Source organism: Dasypus novemcinctus, chromosome 23, assembly GCF_030445035.2.
Source record: "Dasypus novemcinctus isolate mDasNov1 chromosome 23, mDasNov1.1.hap2, whole genome shotgun sequence".
Taxonomy (NCBI): domain Eukaryota; kingdom Metazoa; phylum Chordata; class Mammalia; order Cingulata; family Dasypodidae; genus Dasypus; species Dasypus novemcinctus.
The window spans coordinates 67,195,882-67,214,882 of NC_080695.1; the positions used below are offsets into that span (position 1 = coordinate 67,195,882).

General features: G+C 42.8%; 1 protein-coding gene across 31 annotated transcripts in view; it reads right to left on the reverse strand.

Moving 5' to 3' along the window:
* Positions 1 to 19,001, reverse strand: part of RBFOX1 (RNA binding fox-1 homolog 1) — a 1,470,157-nt gene that overhangs the window by 1,189,117 nt on the left and 262,039 nt on the right. For all 31 annotated transcript variants that reach the window (XM_071211399.1, XM_071211389.1, XM_071211388.1 and 28 more), the window contains exon 2: positions 12,306 to 12,368. Coding sequence is in view for 13 of the 31 variants with exons in the window: in XM_071211377.1 (XP_071067478.1) it covers positions 12,306 to 12,368 (63 nt within the window). In the remaining 18 variants the exon portion in view is untranslated. The remainder of the gene's footprint in view (positions 1 to 12,305; positions 12,369 to 19,001) is intronic.

The following is a 19,001-nucleotide window of genomic DNA, read 5'->3' on the forward strand; positions in this document are numbered from 1 at the left end:
ACACTGGCAGGATCCACCAATGCAGACAGTTCAATTCTAGGAGTCTAGGGAATCCAATGTGGAATATATATATTGGCTCTTTCGACTTCTTCACATCTTCAAGGCTGCCACCAAAGACCAAGCCGACATCATCCCCCCCTCCCCCCCCCACAAAGACTGCAACAAGCCTCTCAACAATTCTTCTTGTATCTACTTTTGCCTTCCTCCAATCCATCTTCAACACAGCAGCCAGAGTTTTATTTTTAAAAACAAGTATAATCATATTTCTTGCTTTTTCAGATCCTTTAATGGCTAACCAGTAGCATTTAGGATAACACTAAAAATCTGTTCCTTGATGTTTCTCTCTCTCCCACCTACTCCTTCAACTTCATGGTACGCCCCTTCCCACCACATACTCTAGTGCAGCCACACCTTCTTTTAGCTCCCCCACTCTCACAGGGCCTTTTCCTAGAAAGTCTCAATTTATTTATGACTCCCTTGATCACCCAAATTACATTTCCATCCCTTGTGCACATTTCTTAACAGACTGTGTTTTTACCTCACGGCATTTATAGCAATGTGTAATTTTACATTTATTTGTATGATTATCTAATATTGGTTTCCTCAGTAGACCCTAAGCCCCCCACGAGGGCAGGAGGTATACTTGTCTTGTTTCCCACTGTATCCATGACACCATGCCTGACGTGGAACAGTGTTTAGTATGTATTTGTTGAATGAAGGAATGAAGAAATAACTCCAGCAACCTCCTTGCTAGAGTGAGAGCAATTCCCGAGATGAGGAAAAGGATCACAGGAAAGACGGGGGGTAAGTTCTGACTCCTTACTTTTGACTGACGCTCTCACAGAGCAAACAGAGGATATGACAAGTGAGGTGAGTCATCTTGAGCTCGATACTGTGGAGAGTGCAATGACGCCAATGCTTCTTGGGAACTTAGTGCAGGTGTCTTCAAAACATCAGGTTTGTGGTATCAGCCTTAAGAAAGGAATTTACGATCTGTGTAGGCCACCACCAAGCTATGGTGGGAACGTGTGCTCTGAACAAAATGGTCTTTCTTTGTTTAGACAGAATAGTTTTCTTTCTTGTACTTCCCCCTCCTCGTAAGTATTTGTTTATATATATAAATTAAAGGCACAATTCAATTTCTTGCTTGTTCATCCTTCAACTTTTTTTCTCAGAATGGAACTTCAGTTGCTACCCAGTTAAAACCTTGATGAAGTGTGCAAACCACTTTGAAATATAGGTATGTTGGACATTGGAGGGATTTGGAGATGTGGCCTTCAGATTCTCCTTTATTTGCCTTTACTACCAAGAGTCTTTTTGTTTTTAATGCACAGCCCTTATAATGCATAGTAATGGACAAACCCACAGAGAATGTTCCAGTTGGTATTTTTATAGTACTGTACACTTCATTTCCCTCTTTCTTTTCTTGCATGGAAGAGCAGAGAAAGAGAGAACAATGCAAATTGCGGAAGGCTATTTTCTTTAAATCATAACAGTCCTCATGTTCATCTACTTTTTGGAGAAGTGGAGTTATAAATACAACCCAGGATTTAGCTGAGATCTTCAGGCACCACAGTCCTCAAATCCATTACCTGTTGAGGCCAGAGGTCTTTGCCAATATTTATTTAATGAGACTAATGGTCTCACTGTCACTTTTGACTTGAGGTCCTGCATAAGGAAAGTATTCAGTGTATAGGTGAAGAGGTTGACTCTGGAATAGGGCTGCTGGAGCTCACATCCAGCTTGTTGACTGACTTTGGACAATCCATGCAAACTCTTCAAGCTCAATATTCTCATTGACAAAATAGTAATAATTAGCAAGACTCATCTCAGGTGGTGCTATGAAATTAAATGTAATTTAATTTCCCCCATAAGTGAATTTCCAATGTATTAGCTATTATTGTCAGGATTACTAGGGTACTATTTGTTTCCTACTGCATGGACCCAGGCAGAAACTCAGCATTTCACATAACATCCATTTACTTTTTGGGGAGTGGGGTGGGGAACAGAGCTAAAGGTTGGGTTATGACCAAGCAAACAACTAATAGTCACTGATTTCCTTGGAACACTTTCCCTCACTTAATCCCCAGGTTCCACCCATTTGCTGACTGGATCCTTTCCCTTCTGTTTGTCCCTTCTCTCTTCTTCTTCATCAGCAACACAAGTTCTCCCCCAAATACAATAGAGAGGTTCGGGAAGCAGATGGGACTCAAGTGATAGAACCTCTGCCTACCATATGGGAGGACCTGGGTTTGATTCCTGGGGCCTCCTGGTGAAAAAGAAGAAGGGAACAATGCCCACACTGAGAGCCAGTGCCTGTGCAAGAGCCCCTGTGGTGAGCCAGTGCCCCGCACAAGTGAGTCACGCAGCAAGATGACGACACATCAAAAGAAAGGGAAACGGACTCAGCCCAGTGGTTAGGGTGTCCGTCTACCACATGGGAGGTCCGCGGTTCAAACCCTGAGCCTCCTTGACCCGTGTGGAGCTGGCCCATGTGCAGTGCTGATGCGTGCAAGGAGTGCCCTGCCACGCAGGGGTGTCCCCCACGTAGGGGAGCCCCACGCGCAAGGAGTGTGCCCCATAAGGAGAGCCGCCCAGCGCGAAAGAAAGTGCAGCCTGCCCAGGAATGGCGCCGCACACACAGGAGAGCTGACACAAGATGATGCAACAAAAGAAACACAGATTCCTGTGCCTCTGATAACAAAAGAAGCGAACAAAGAAACAAGATGCAGCAAATAGACACAGAGAACAGACAACCGGGGTGGTGGGGGGAGGGGAGAGAAATAAAACAAAACAAAACAAAACAAAAACAAAAGAGACAAGGGGAGAGTCAAGGTGAAGCACAACAAAAACCAGGAACTGAGGTGGTGCAGTTGACAGGGAACCTCTTTCCCAATCAGAGGTCTCCAGGATCGAATCCCAGTGAATCCTAGAGGAGAAAGACGAGAAGAGAAGACAACACAAACAGCAAAAACATCAGGGTAGGAGGAAGAGAAGGGGGAAAATAAATAAATTTTTAAAAGAGAGTCCATCCTTCCATAATGGATTTTCCCTCCTGAGCTGAGGGAAATTTAAAAAAAAAAAGAGAGAGGTTTGTTTGGGTCACCATCTTTTGTTGAACTGATTCCTGCCAAAATTAAACTCTGGGGTCCCACCCTCCATCTCAAAAGCCTTTTCCAAACAGACACACATACACATACACACACACCCACACATAACACACATAAGGGAAACTTTATTTAGTGTTCAAAAGAAACATCTATGTTACTAGTTTAATCCTCATTACAGAAGAGGACTTTGGGGCCAAGAAAGAGTAAGCAACGTTCCCAAGTTGACAGAACTTCAGAGTCAAGGATGGACTCCCAATGTGTCTGTCTCTGAGTCTCTGCTTTATCCATTAGGACCACTGCTTCCTTTGCTGTCAATCTAAGTGAACTACTGAATATAACCCACTGGTTCTACTGAGCACACACAGAAACAAGACTCACAGCCAATTTGTCCTAGCAATGTATAATGTCATACATAATGTTATGAACTTCCACGGAAGGAATTTTTAGAAGCTATTATTGGAGTGCATGATCCATAAAACTAAACTAAGAACACAAGATATTTAACAAAGTCATTATACAGGAATTATGGATATAATGCAAATCCATGGGACTGGGGAATCATTAGATCTCAATTTCCAGAATCTCTAAGCCTTGTCCAGTAATAACATGACATTTATCTCAGGTCAAAGAGGAGGGTCCTTGAATTACACAAGTCTCAGAAATAATGTCTTATGCCAGAATCCATGTATTTGAAAGCTCCATTTTCTTAGGGTACTTACCATGTCATAAAGCACTGGCTTGTTTTCTAATCTGCCTTTCCCCTCACTTTTATGAGTTCCTTGAAGGTAAAAATTCTACCTGACTTACCATTCCAACCCCCTTGCCAAACTCCTCCCAAATATGATCTGAGTCCTCACTATGAGTAAATAAACAATAAGCAGCTTCGTGTAGAAAGTACAAAGGACAATGAGATGGCTATGAATTATCATCACTCATTTAAAATGATTTAACAGTACACATCCAGAGTCACAAAGATGCTTGTATCACTTGACTGAATAATTCTCCCTGGGGTATTTATCCTCGTGGAAATTACCCCAAGGGGAAAACCTCTATAGGTCCTGAGGCATTAACTCTTGTGACACTGGTGCTAGAGGAAGGAACAGAAACCTCTTTGATGTTCTATAATAGGAGAGTAAAACATCACCATCATGGTATATTCTGTGGTCATTAAAACTACTATTGTAGGGTATGATAAAGCAATGAGTTTTTTTAAATGCTCGAGTTAAAATTTAAGGGAAGAAATAATAACACAAAATCCCAAGCTCACAATGCTTGCAGTTTTGGAGCATGTATCTGGGCATGGAAGGGCAACAAAGGAATTAGGTGGCTTTTTGACATTGGTACATGTTAGAGTGACCCCAGTGCAGGCAACCCTCACTTCCTCAATGTCTGTAGAGTTATTTGTACAAGAAGTTTAAAATAGGCACAAAGAAGGTCAGGGAGAGCTGGAGGTCTGTTCCAAAATGAAAGGCAGGCTCTTGGAGCAGAGCCCCTGGGTGAGAGAGCCCCGCTTTGCATGCAAGACATGGAGATTCTGCTTCCCGGAGCCAGACCCGCCGGCTGTGGAGAGCGATCCCGCTCTCAGGCCATCTGCTCAGGGGCCGTGAAGCAGCCGTGTGTCCTCCGGCCTGGATGCCGAGGAGGACACCGATCACTAGTCAATCTGCTTGAAATTGCCTCCTATGATTAGTGTGTAATGACTCAGGTAGGTCACGGCCACGGACATTTCTGTGATTAATGCATTAGCAGCTGTAAATGGGCATTGATTCTGCACAGAGTGCCGGTTTATGGACTTGGAGGGAGCCATGTGCCTCCATGGAGCGTAAATGGTCGTTGCGGGAGAGAAGATAGCCCTGGGGTGGGCGATGTCCTCTAGGGAGGGGAGGGGAGGCCCAGGAGGAAGTCGGCTGGTTCTGAAAGGAAGAAAACCTGTCTCAGGATGGGGGAACTGAAGAATTGTCCCCGTGACAGGACAATCTTTCGCCCTCTCCCACACCTGAGATAGATCTGATTCGTTCCTTGTGTTCTAAGCCTAACCCCATGCCTGCCACTGTGATTTGCTGGCCCATGGTGTTATTACGGCTTGGATTATTTTCTTTTACTTAAAATTGTATCTTATAATTGCATCATGGGTTCAGGGCCCTGCGTCTGTCTGTTCACTCTAATATCCCAGCATCCAGCAAGAATGCTGTACATACAGTGAATTCCCACATCTATTTACAGAGGGAGGGAGGGAAGGAAGGAAGGAGGGAGGGACAGACTGACAGAGGGAGGGAAGGAGTCAACAAATGATGAGATCAGCAGGGTAAGAATGTTGACTTTGTATATCAGTGTTGTAGCAACCTCAATTCAGATATACCACAGCACAGTTTTTCAAGATAATTTATCCTCTTTGCATCCTTGAATAAAGGGACTGAGGGCCCATGAATTAACAAACTTGCCAAGTGCGCACACACACACACACACACACACGTCAGTCTATAGAAGCGAGGGTTATTTCCAAGTTATGTAGTTGTTCAGGAAAAAAAAGAGATAGCACCAGTGCCACCATTTACTGAGCAGCACCATATGCCAGGCACAGAGTTGGAGTTTTTACTTTTGAGGCAAGAATGCACAGGCAATTGCCTGAATTTACAAGAAAGTAACACATATTTAAATATATATATAATCTGGCTGCAGCACATAAAGAAAGTTTATCTTTTTGCTCAGGGGCTTTTCAAAAGTTGAAGAAAGCTATATGCTCCTGCATTTAGAGATAGTGAGTTCCTTATTTCCATTACCTACTAATGAGTCATTTCATCAAAATTGTCTTTTGCAATTTCCAAGAATTGCTAGAGATTCAGCAATGTCAAAAATAAACAACCCCATCCCCCCATGACATAGTTTTTGAGTAGAAACAGCAAGTAGATCTACCCTTAAGCTTAAGTGAAGAGACTTAGCTGAAATACCAAGTCACCATTTTCCTTATGTCATTCGTTTGGAAAGTGAATGAATAATTAGATGTATGCCACAATTTCACATCTTAGGTGCTAATGCCAATAGATACGATACAGGCAAAACCACATTTCATTTTCCCTAATTCTACAACATAATCCTCATGTGTGGATCAGACTATACCAATATCAGCAAAACAGCAAATGTATTTGGCGTATGCTGGTGTCCAGGAGACGGTGAGCTGATTCCTGCCCACAAGTAGGGACTGGGAGAGGCTGCTGCTAGTCAGAATTTGGCAATCTCTGCCTCCTCAAGATAATGACACTTCCTTTCTACCTTTCCTTGTATGGCCTATTTTCTATCTTGTTTGTTTAGCCACGGAATTCCATGTTGGGAGGGACCCTGGTTAGAGAACATTCTTGTTAAAATTCCTTTCCATTATTTTTTTAATGAGGAAACTGAAGTAATAATGGTCAAATGGATTGTTAAGGATAACATGGTCAAGTCATTGACCAGGACACAAGCCAGGGTCTCCTGATTTTTCACAGATTGACCTAGATTGGGAAGTTGGCAGGGAGGGGGGAATTGTGGGGGATCAAGGGTGAGAGAATAGTTTCAAAATACAAAGAGGATGTGATCATTTTCCACAGCATTAATTCATGCATTTCGATGAACTAATGCCTCATCCATAATGTGTATGTGCTGGTACTTTTTGGGGATTGAATCATGTCCCCCACAAAAGGCAATTTAGGTACCAAGCCCTCATCCTGTGGTGTGGACACATTTGTAAGTAGAACCTTTGAAGATGTTTTAGTTAAGGGGTGCCCAAACTGAAGGAGGCTGGGCCTTAACTCAATATGGCTGAAGTCCTCAAAAATAAGGCAAATTCAACACAGAAGGAAAAGCCACAGGAAACATCTAGAAGTTGGAAGTCAACAGAACCCCAAAGAGAAAAGAAAAAACAGCACATTGTGCATTCTCATGGGACAGGAAAGCCAAAAAACCCCAAAGTTTGCCAGCCAGCCAGGAGACATGAGGAAGCAAGTCTTCTTTTTGTGCTGGTTTAGTTTTGTAAAGCAAGTCTTCTTAAGCCCCTGAAACCATGAGCCAATAAATACTTGTGTTAAGACAACCATTGTGTGGTGTTTGTTTTAGTAGCTTAGAAACTAAAACAGTACTCATTTGGGTTAGAAATATAACAATAAGTGGGTCAGTTACATACCCTACCTTCAAAGATCCTTCAGTCCAGTTGGGGAAACAGATAATAAGTAACAAAGTAAATAGAATGCTTTCCTGAAGCTGATTTAAACTGGATGAAATGATGGAGAATAAGCATGCAGTGGGTGCCCCTTGAATCTTCTCTCTTCCCTATCCATGGTCCTTAAATCCTACTGTCATGCAAGCCTACTTACCCCTTCCATTCTTTCTTATCCTTCTCTGTACTAAAATAATGAAGCAAAAGGAAATGTTTTCCTTCTTTTATTCCTCTGCCCACACTCTTTCTCTCTCTCTGGCCTCCTACACTCATTCAATCAAAATAGATCCCCTGAGCAACATCTCTCTGGTCATCAGAGGAGAGGATGGGTGAGAAGGAACCACTTGGCAGAGCTCTGCTCTGCAATAGCTTAAGAGAGACAAGAGACGAGCATATGGATGTATACATGACAAGAATGCCCGGTGGTGTGTGGTCAAATGTCAGCACAAATGGGAAGCTTGGCATCAGTCTGTGTTTCTTTTCAGACAATCAGACTCTAAATGTAGCTGGTATCAAACACACCCCATGACGGGATGCCAATTAAATTGATGCTCTTGGGTCACTTGTGCTATTGTTTCCTCTCCCTCTTACATTCCAACAGATGTCTGACCTCTTCCATTTCCAACCAATATTCCGAAATTTTTAACTTGAGAGAACTCCGCCTCCCTGGATGACACTCATTCCTCTCTTTCTTTTAACTCACCCTTAATTTTTTCTTCTCTTGTCCACTCTACTGAGCTCCAGATTTTAAAGTATTATCATGGGATCAGCCTCCTAACCTGAAAATAGGCTGAATAGTTTCCTTATCCAGCAAGGGGAAATAAGTACATTTAGGGAAAACTTCATTTATCAGGAGGGCCTCAGCTGAGATATCTCTACTGAAAAATAGACTAAAAGACAAAGAAGGGTATCCCAACTGGTGAGAACTAGGGTAACAAATGCTTGACCTGAACAGAAAGCACTGGGGGATTAGTGGAGATAAGGCAAAGTATTAGGTCAGCGCTGACTTATTGAGCAAGTACCTAGATGATACCCAGGTTTCGGGAAGACAAGCCCTTCTTCCCAGTGAAGTCTTCATAGGAGGGCCTCACAACCTTGTGAGTAATATGCAAACAGAGGGAATGAGAAGAAGGCCCAGATTTCAGACTCTCTTATCTCTTGATGGTAGATGAAGAAAGAGAAAGTCGATGATGACAGAAGCTTGGGACCAGCGTAGCTGGAAGAAAGATGGTGCTCTTGTGTGACTGGATGGACTTTCATCTAATTTCGGTGTTAGGTATTTGGAGTCAGAAGTGAGAGCCAGAATTAAGCGAAGGTGTATACAAGAAATCTTTGTGGGATATGGACCGAAATTAAATGATTGATTAAGACCCCACCTGGGCTTATTGGTTGACAAAACAGAGGTGGACGTTTCAAGAAACAATATTGAGGTGCGAGCAGAGGGTGGAAAAAAAAAAACAACATTCAGCAGACCCATACTGATCTCTTGTCTAATGCCAATTACGTTTCCCCCACTTACGTAATACCTGATCAGAAAGTATCCATCTATCTATCCATCCTTCCTGTTTACCTATTAGTCTAATAAAGTATTGACTATATGCCTATGATAGGCCAACATTAGAGTAGATGCTGTGGGTATAGTCAATGATGATATATTATTTAACAACCAGCAAACAATAAGCACCAATCAGTTAAAATGGACACACTGAGCATTGGAGCAGGGACTGGATGCCCTCTCTTTAATTCTCAATCAAAGGTAAATTTGCTTTGGTCAAATGGCAGCAGTTGACCAAACCAAATGACCACACTAACACATACCAGCTGAGGCTCAGCCTGAGCACAAGGACAATTCAGATTTGTAGGGCCTGTGGTCTAGAGCTGCCCTGTCCAATAGGGTAATCATTAGCCACATGTGGTTGCTTAAATTTAAATTAATTAAAAAGAAATAAAATTAAAAATTCAGTTTCTCTGTTGTGCTAGCCACATTTTAGGTGCTCCAAGGCCACATCTGGCTAGTGGTTACCATAATGGATGGCACAGATAAAGCGTATTCCCATCACCACAAAGAGTTCTTCTGGAACAGTCAAAAACTATTTTGATCATTAAATTAATTTTTGCTCAGTTAATCAACTTTGATTCAGCATGCCATGGAAATGCAACCTGATCCACGTCAAGGATAAATCCCATTGGAAGTTAAGTTAAAGAGTTGTAGGTAATTACTATGAGGCTTAAGCATAACCAATGACCCAGGTATGACAAGCCTCCTGGAGCATTCCTTTTAGGCATGGAGATCATAAAGGCACTGTGTAAGCTAACTGCTTGCATCAAGTACATTGGCCAATCTGTGACCAGTGGGCTGCAATGCAATGTAAGACTCTGGAAAAAATAAACCACTGAGAGATAACTACAGTGTGTTGCATAGTGGCCCCCCAAAATGTAAGTCTTTGTTCTAGCAAACCTGTAAATGTCAGCCCATTTGGGAAAACGGTCTTTGCAAATGTACTTAGGGATCTTGAACTGAGATCATCCTGGGTTTAGGCTGGGCCCTGCACCCAGGGACAGGTGTCCTTATAAGAGAAAGGCAGGAGATCTGAGACACAAGCAAAGAGAAGAGAAAGTGGCCCTGTGAGGCAGGCAGCCCAAGCCAATGAACGCCTGGAGCCACCAGAAGTTGGAAGAGGCCTGGAAGGATTCTCCCCTGGAGATTTCAGAGTGAGCGTGGCTCTGTCGACAACTTGATTTTGGACTTCTGGCCTTAAAAACTGTTTGGAGCCACCAGCTTTGTGATAATTTGTTACAACACTCCTAGGAATCTAATACTATAGTCAAACTTTGTAAGCTGGGAATGGAAATGGATGACATGGTAAGATATCAGCCTCTCTCCAACCGCTACAGCAGTTCAGACACAATGGAAGACAAGATCAAATTCAAATGGCAACACCATTGCTCCTGGTCTAATTCCACAAGGGCCAGGGCAGTCTCCTAACCAGAGATACACTTAACAGGTGTTACAAAGAAGGGACTAGGCCCAGGCAAGCTGCCAAATTTGGACACCAGAGCACTCTCCTTCCTGGCATTGGAGTAACCTTCAAAGCAAGATCTCAGAACTCAATCTTAATTTTAGGGGAAGTGGCCTTTTGGCCCTAGAAGTTCATTGGGGTTCACTGTGCCAGAGAAGTTAAAGTCACCAGGGAAAGCCACAGAACCTCTTAGGCACATGGAGATTGGGCAGCAGACCCAAATCCCCCCCCAATTAGGAGTTTTTCCATTTCTTTCTTTTTTATTTAGTGTTTTAAAATCATCAGATAGCTGCACACTGGTCAGGAGCAGCAAATTAATAGTTTTTCCCTTGTTAGACTGCCATTATAGTTATGGAAATACTGTAACCAAAGACAAATTAACAAGAGTTCCCTTACAATATTCCACTAATTATTTCCGGGACTAGAGCCTCCCCTAGGTTAGAAGATTCAACCCCAATCCCGGGAGGAACATGAGTTTTTCTCTGAGATGCAGCAATTTGTATCATGTTGAGAAGGCAGGGGCTAGGAGGGTCATACGTAATCTGAAAAGCCATCCCACCCCCACCTGCCCTAGCACCACCCAAGGCATCTGGGGAAAAGGTGCTGCTTGAAACAAGAAAAGATAAAGTAACAAGCATATTTAACCTCACACCAAATAGATTTGAGGAAACTTCATGCCAAACAGCCCCCTCCTTTTTACATACAGAATCCAGCAGTTTTCAGGAAATGCTATAGCCTGAACTTCAAAGGCATTAAAAGATGGATGTAGCACACAGGGAATTAGATATGGGATTTCCTTTATTATCAGGAACAAAAGCCATGGGCCTAATCTCCTGTGTATATAAGCTTTAGCTGATCAGGGTTAGACTAAGTCATTCTGATGCAGCTAACAGCTAATACACCATCTTTCTATTTTTTTCTGTCCTTTCTCTCTCTCCATTCACATACACAAATCGCCTATGCAAATACCATAGCAATCAATAGAGGAAGTCTTGTCCTACCACTGAGGGCACAAGAATTCCCTTTGATCAGTCCATTCCAACCAAGCCTGGATTCCCATAGCCTTGAATTCTTCCAGGTCCCATTATGACATGAGGTGATATTTGATGCATCAAATTATATACCACCATTCTCAGAAGCAGAATATGTTAAGCAATTCTGAAACCGAGGAAGAAATCTGCTTCTTAGAGAATAAACATCTCCATAAGGTCGCCTTAAATTATTATAAATTTATTCATCAAGCAAGCTGTTGACCAACTAACTGCACAGAAGAGCTGATGTCAGAGACTTTATGGAGGGGCTATGCACTTCTACCACCATCCCAAATGCTAGTGTATTGTTCATATATGAGTCGGGAAAATTGGACAAAATATTGCTAGCTTCACCAAAAATGAAGTCCTTGTGTGCAACGAGAAAGGCAGAAAGCAGAAAGTGCTTAGTTGCTAAAAAACAAATGAAATTTTAAAAATGTATTCAGGCAACATAGAGTACAGAATTATTCTTTTGCAGTAATTTTTATAGAGCAGTCACATATTCTGGTCCAAAAAGAACCAAATTTATTGCTTGTAAATACTGCAAGAAATATGCGGTCTCACTAACTGATCTACATTTGCTGGCGCTTCTTTCTACTTTCCAGGGTCTTGTAAATCTAAATCAGGAGAGGGGATATCATATTCCCTGCTGAGAAAATCTTGGTGGGAAAAAAAAAGGTAAACAAAAGCACATTGTATCTTAACACCCAGCTGGCAATGGCAGGGTTAACTCACTGGCACTCTCGCACGTGTCCTAATGTCATTTGAGGGTTCTACCTAGGAAATTCTTCTCTCTGCTCTGAGTCCTCTGCAGCAGGACAGAAAAGGAAGACATTCACAGGCAGCAAAGTTTTTGTGGGAATTTTATGCCTGCAGAAAAGAGCTTTTCATTGAGAGCATGATCAAAGAAATGGATGCATTTATGTAATGAATGTTCAGAACTGGCCACACTTACTGAATGCTGAGTCCGACCAAGGAAGCTGTAAGTTCCACTTGCATGAGTTCTCTGAGCAGTTTCCTGGGGAAGAAGAAGAGGGAAGACATTAGTGTTCAGAAAGCTATTCTTGAATTTTGGCCGTACCATTTTCTCATGTTAATACCTGGTTAAAAGCACCGGCTGGTGAGGCAACTAGAAAAAAGACCTTGAATAAAAGGGGGAAATGGTAAAGACAAGTGAGTTAATATGATGAAGAGATTTAATGAGTCAGGAGGTCATCAGAGGGGTCATGCTTATGCACATCTCAGCAGGATCTCATAGACAGCCAAAGGAGACACAACTACAGGGAGTGGTGCTTCTGAGGGCTCTGAAGACACCAAGGTCCTGTGGTCATGGCAGATAGCTCCAGAGTTTGGTGCCTTGTCAGTGAGCCCTACTTTGGAATTTGTGCTCCTGAGTGTGATGGAGTTGGACTCACATGTGACTTCTCTACACACGCCTCTTCTGACCCTTTTATTGAACCTGTAGTTGACGCTGGAGCTGGTGTATGCCCAGGAGACCTGAATATCTGGGCCATCCATGTGCCAGCTGGGCCCTGAGCCTCAGCGGTGTTGCAGCATGTACTCTCTGGTTCGTTGGACTTACCCAGGTCAGCTGACAGGGAAATGAGGATGGACAACCATCACACCAAGGAACCAAGAGAGTCTACAGCTGCAGGCACAAGTGTCCCATCTACCAGCTACATGGGATTGAAGCCCCCTCTCAATTGAGAGGTGGAATGGGCATCTCCACCCCAGGGTCCTCAGGATAGAGGAATAAAATATGGATTAGAGTGGACTTACTGGTATTCTAATATAGTATTCTTGTGGCTCTAGCAATGGAAGAAATTATATCACTGATGTAGAGACAGTGGCCATGGGAGTTGCTGAGGGCAGGGAGAGGGAAGAGGAGGAACAATATGGGGGCATTTTTGGGACTTGATGTTGTCCTGGATTATATTGCAGGGACAGATGCAGGACACTATATATCCTGCCATAACCCACTGAATGGACTAGAAGAGAGTATAATCTACAGTGTAAACTACAACCCATGCTGTGTAGCAGTGCTCCAAAATGTATTCATCAATTGCAATGAATGTACTACACTGATGAAAGAAGTTGATGAGGGAAAAGTGGAGGGTGTGCAGAGTGGGGCATATGGGAACCTCCTATATTTTTTAATGTAACATTTTGTGTGATCTATATATCTTTAATCTGGTTAACACCTAAAATAGTTTTTGCCCATATTGTGAATGTAATCAAGATGATGGTGATTATGATGGTGAAAATGATTAAGATTATTAAGTCCTTGAACTTAATAGAATTAATCTTTAATAGAATTAGGATTCTCACTGAATCCTTTCACACTTCAATGTGAAAGGTATTACCATTTTCTCTATTTTTCAGAAGAAGAAACTGAGGCTCAGACAGCACATATAAGTTAGAGTGCCCTGCATGTTCTTGATGGAGCCTGGATGTGAACATGGCTCATCAGATTCCAAGCTCAGGATCACTATTCCATATCTCCTCTTACACAGTGGACTCTTTGTCACACAACGTATTCAAGGAAAGATTGGAGGTTGACCTTCCAGAGATATAATAGTGGATTTTCCCGCATGGAGTTAGGTTGAATTAAATGGAATATAAATTTCTTTTCAACTCTAGAAATTCAGAATTCTGTATTATTCAATTCCATGAACATTAAAGTTCAGAGATGGAGGCAGCTCCATTTTGCATTGAATAGAATTGTGATAGAAGACGTTCCATCAAAAATGCATTTCATAAATATGACTGTCTTTATTCAATCAGAAGGAGTAAGATTTATGCTCAGTAATACTTAAATAAACCAAGTAGCACCTAAACTGCAAGTGTACATTATTATCTCATTTAATTAAATGAGTTGGGGTAGGAGTCATCTCTACCCAGAAATTAAAGATTTACTGATAAATCTGAAAAGACTTACCTAGTACCCTATATCTGAGAGGGCTGACACTGGTCTGCCCCTTCTCTGGGAGAAATGTAAGTAGCAGAGATGGGATGGGTTTGCAGGGCTCTAGAAACCTGATTCAGTGTGCTTTCAAATTACTCTTATAATAAAGTGCTGATACAATTTATACCCAGACTCAGGACAATTCATAAATTTCATAGCTTAATTATAAACATTATTTGCATGATTTTTATCTTCACATTTGAGGAATTTGCTGGTGTTGATAAATGAGAACATCATGCTGTTCCAAAACATTGGAAGAAGAGACCTGTGTCTGGAGAAGCCTGAGGTATGCACAGCTCTGAAGTGGTGGGGATGATGGTGACGGCTTGCCCATCTGTCCCTCCACTCGTCCTTCTTCCACTAATTCTGGGACCATGGACAAACTACTAATTTTTCTTTGTCTCAGTTTCCACGTCTGTATAATGGGGATAAACTTAGTACCAACCTCCAAGGATTGAGGTGAATTTTAAAAGATACTAGTTGTGAGGCACTTGACATTGTGTTCTGGCACAGAGTCAGTTCTATTTAAAAGTTCAGAGAAGACTTATCTTGTCAGAAGTTTAGGGAAGACTTCATCAAGGAAATGGCCATGGGAGTGGAGTCTTAAAGATGAGAAAAATATATTCAGATGAAGTAGAGGAACATGGGTTGGGAGAAACAAGAGCAAGGACAGACAGGAAATGAATAGTCAAACTCTATGGCTACTTTGAATAAATTCAGAGTATGCCTCAAGCTGGTGAATTATCACATCATCATCATCATCATCATAGCAACAACAACAACGGTTCTAGCAGTTTTATTGAACCCTTAGTATATTCTACGGTCACATACTAATGTCCATCTTAACCAAACAACTCAAAATCTATATGCATCTTTATTTTTTTTTTAGGAGGTGCCAGGGATTGAATCCAGGGCCTTGTACATGGGAAGCAGGCACTCAGCCACTGAGCTACATCTGCTCCCCTACATCCTTCTATAAAGATAATCATAGCCACTAGAGTCAGGTTCAACCTTCTCAACCCCACCCTCTTCCTCTCCATTCACTTCCTTCCTTCCCTAAGCATCTCACACACTAATATCCAGTTTAGCCAAACTACTTAAGAGATACAAAGCACTGTTCACCTGCAGCCACTTGATCACAGCTCTTGGGCTCTCTCTGCAGCTTTCATGGCCCTTCCAGCTGGACTGAACTTTTTCAAGGAGCCCTGTGGCCTTTCACACATCCTTCTATCAAAAAGGATTTGTTTGCCCTCTCTAACCCTTTGTTGACCTGGACGCTGAACTCCAGGAGGGCAAAGGCGACGTTTTAGTCCACTCTATAGCCACTTAGCAGCTGCCCCCTTCACTGGATAGCATAAAAGGCAATTCTTCATTGACCTCGGTGTTATAGCACCTAGGAAGGACCTTGAACTTCATTCCAGACAGAGTTTTCCTCTGACCAGCAGGGTCTTCTCTGTGTCCCATCCTTGGTGCCTACATAATAATAATAATTTCATGTCTATGTTAGCTTTATACCCACACTTTTACATCTATTTTTAATCTAACCTGTAGTAGAAATGAATTTTATAAGCTTCCTTGCTTTACACTCATTAAGATAGTGTCAAATCCTTTAGGTGGTTTGTTTTATAAAAACAAACAAAGGCTAAGAACCATCGTTACAAGGTGTGAATGGAAATGGTCATTAGCTATTGCACCAGAGAGCAGGGCTCTTTAGAGTTCCAGAGGAGTGATGCTGGGTTTTGTTTTTGTTTTCTTTTTGTTTTGCTTTTTTCTTTCTTTTTGTTTTGTTTTGTTTCTTTTTGTTTTCTTTTTTTTATTGGAGAAACTGTGAACTTACAAAACAATCATGTATAATGCGCAGAATATCCATACAACACCCCTCCACCAACTCCTTACATTCTTGTGGAATATTTGTTACAGATTATGAAAGAACATCAATCAGACAATTACCATGAACAATACACATGTGGTATATTTTCCCATATCCCTCTATAATTAACATAGTAGCTTCTTTGGCAATGATGCAATAATATTACAATATTGCTGTGAATGATAGTCCATAAGTTACATTAATTGTATTTTTCCCATTTATCACCATATTCTTACCACCTTGTAGTAGTGATGTATATTTGTTCTAGTTCATAGAAGAACATTCTTGTATTTGTACTACTAAAAACAATCCTCATCCACTTCTGGGTTCCTTTCTTTTCTTTTCAAGATAAGATTGTCTTAAGTTTGCAATTACTCTTAGAAACTACCAAACAAGGGATTTCGGACTTTGCGAACAGGGAGAATCCTGGGTGCCAGTGGCACTGGGGAAATTTTCATGTACTGAGACTATGTTGAAGCTAAAGAGCTGCAGGTGAAGGAAACCCTGTAGGATGTGAGAACAAAGTCAGGCAGTAGGGAGTGGGAAGCATGCATCCTGCTTTAGTTGCTTTCACCTCTACACTCCATACAAATGGATGCGTAGAAGAGTGAACCAGTTACTTAGCAAACCCTTAAGTCAATAACCTCTGTGCAGCCAGGACGGAACTGAAGTTTCTAACTTTGACTCTCTAAACAGCTGCGGCAATGCTTATTTCTGCATGAACTCTGGCATCGACTGCCTTATGCATTTCCCCACAAAGGTGACCCTAACAGGACCCTAAGATCATCACATGCCTCAACTCTTGCATACCTCATCCCTCCAGAGAGCAGCAAGAGCAATCTTTATAAGACGTGAATATGGCCATGCTGCCCGATTGTGTCAACCTGTATCAATGGCTTAGCAGTTCATTCAGGACAAAGACCCAACTGTATCACAGCTTACAAGGTCCTGAACGGTAGGCTCCTGGCACTGCTCCAGCAACATACCGTTAGGTTAAGGGGTATTTTATACATTGAACTGTACCCCCAAAAAGTCATGTTCAAGTCATAACCCCCTGCCTTCATGGGACACCTATGAAGGTGACCTCTTTTGGAAATAAGGTCTTTGAAGATGTGATTAGTTAAAATGAGGCCACACTGGATTAGGGTGGGCTGCAATACAATATGACTGGTGGCCTGATAAGGGAGAATTGGACACAGACCCTAGAAGAGACCATGTGATGAGTGAGGCAGGTACTGAAGCCCCAGGCTTGCTGGCAAGCCACCAGAAGCTGGGAAGAGGCACTGAAGTCTTCTCCCCTTTGGCTTTCAGACTTCTCGCCTTCACAAATTTTGGACAAAAATGCCTGTGGTTTCAAGCCATGTGGTTTGTTGTGCTTTGTTATACCATCCCCAGCTATGGCGACACCGCAGTACACCCCAGCCTGAATCCTTTTGTAGCAGACCCATGGACTTTCTAGTTTGGGAACATAATTTACTCCCCACACCTGCCACGGGGATTTGTACATGCTGTGCCTTTGACCCGGGATGTCCCTAGCACCTACTTAACTTGCATTCATCACTTCCTTATGAAAAGCTCCTAGCACATGGTCTGGAGAGCTAGGTATACGTAATTATTGCAGTTACAATTTTACGTGCAGTTAAAAGTTATTTGATTAAAATCTGCCTATCTCACCACCATGACAACTCCATGGGGACAAGGGCTGAGGCTGTTTTGCTCACCATTTTAACTCCAGCTCTGATCATCCTTGGATATGGAAGGTACTCAATAGACATTTGTCCACAGAAGAAGGGAAAGGAGGGAGGGAGGAAGGACTGGCTCACCCTGTTACAAATGTCAGACCTATTTTGGGTGAGGACTGAGCTTCTCTAAGAGTCATCACTCCCCACCACCACAACCATCACTGCTTCCTCCTGTTGTAGTCACTGAAATTATGCCTGACTTCAGACTACAGGGTTGTGTTGAGCTGGGATGAAGCCTCACCTGATTTTGGCTCAATCTCCTCCCAGGAAATCTAATGACATTCTTTAGTTTCTGCTAGTCCCAGAACAGAGAACCAGGAAATTGCAGGGCTCTGTTCTCTGCCACATATGCAGAGAGGAGCTAGAGGACTGGAGGAGAAAGTGAGGGGGCCCTGGGGCTAGGGTTTGGGTGGGGGTGGGGAGCTGCCTGGTTGCCTGATCACTTGGCAGTTCAAGATGCTGGTGCCTCATGGGCCTGACCCTCCTCCTGCCTTTCAATGCCAATTCACTTCTCTGCTATGAAATAAACAATCCATTTTTTTTAGCTCAGTTGACTGCATTTCTGTTGCTTGCAAACAATAGAGTCCCATATAAGACACAGTTTCCAAAGCTCAGCCCATTCTGCTTGCAGAGGAGAATACTGGCTTGACCACGTCAGTCCCTGGGGCTGGGCGCCTGCTCTCCCTCTTCTCCTCTGCCTCCAGCTGAGCTTCATGGCAGCCCTGAACTCATTCCGCTGACTGCAGTCCAACAGTCCTTGGAAGAAGTCCCATCAGCAGGTGGCACAGGGAAACGCAGCTCATCCCACACAGGACTGGTATGATGTGCAATTTGGTGATGGCAGAACTTGGAGACCATAGCCCAGATGGCCCTGAGACGGAAGGCTGGTGACAGGGCCGGGATGGGCAATACACTGGATCTTCTGCAGACTGGGACTGAGGAGCCCCACCCAAGGGCATCTGGTGGCCCCCAGTCACATAGCACGAGGCTGCTGACCAGTAACCATCACTGGAATTGGACTTCCTGATCCATCACGATCAGCCACGCGGGAGATCCAGTGTGGCCTTGAATTCC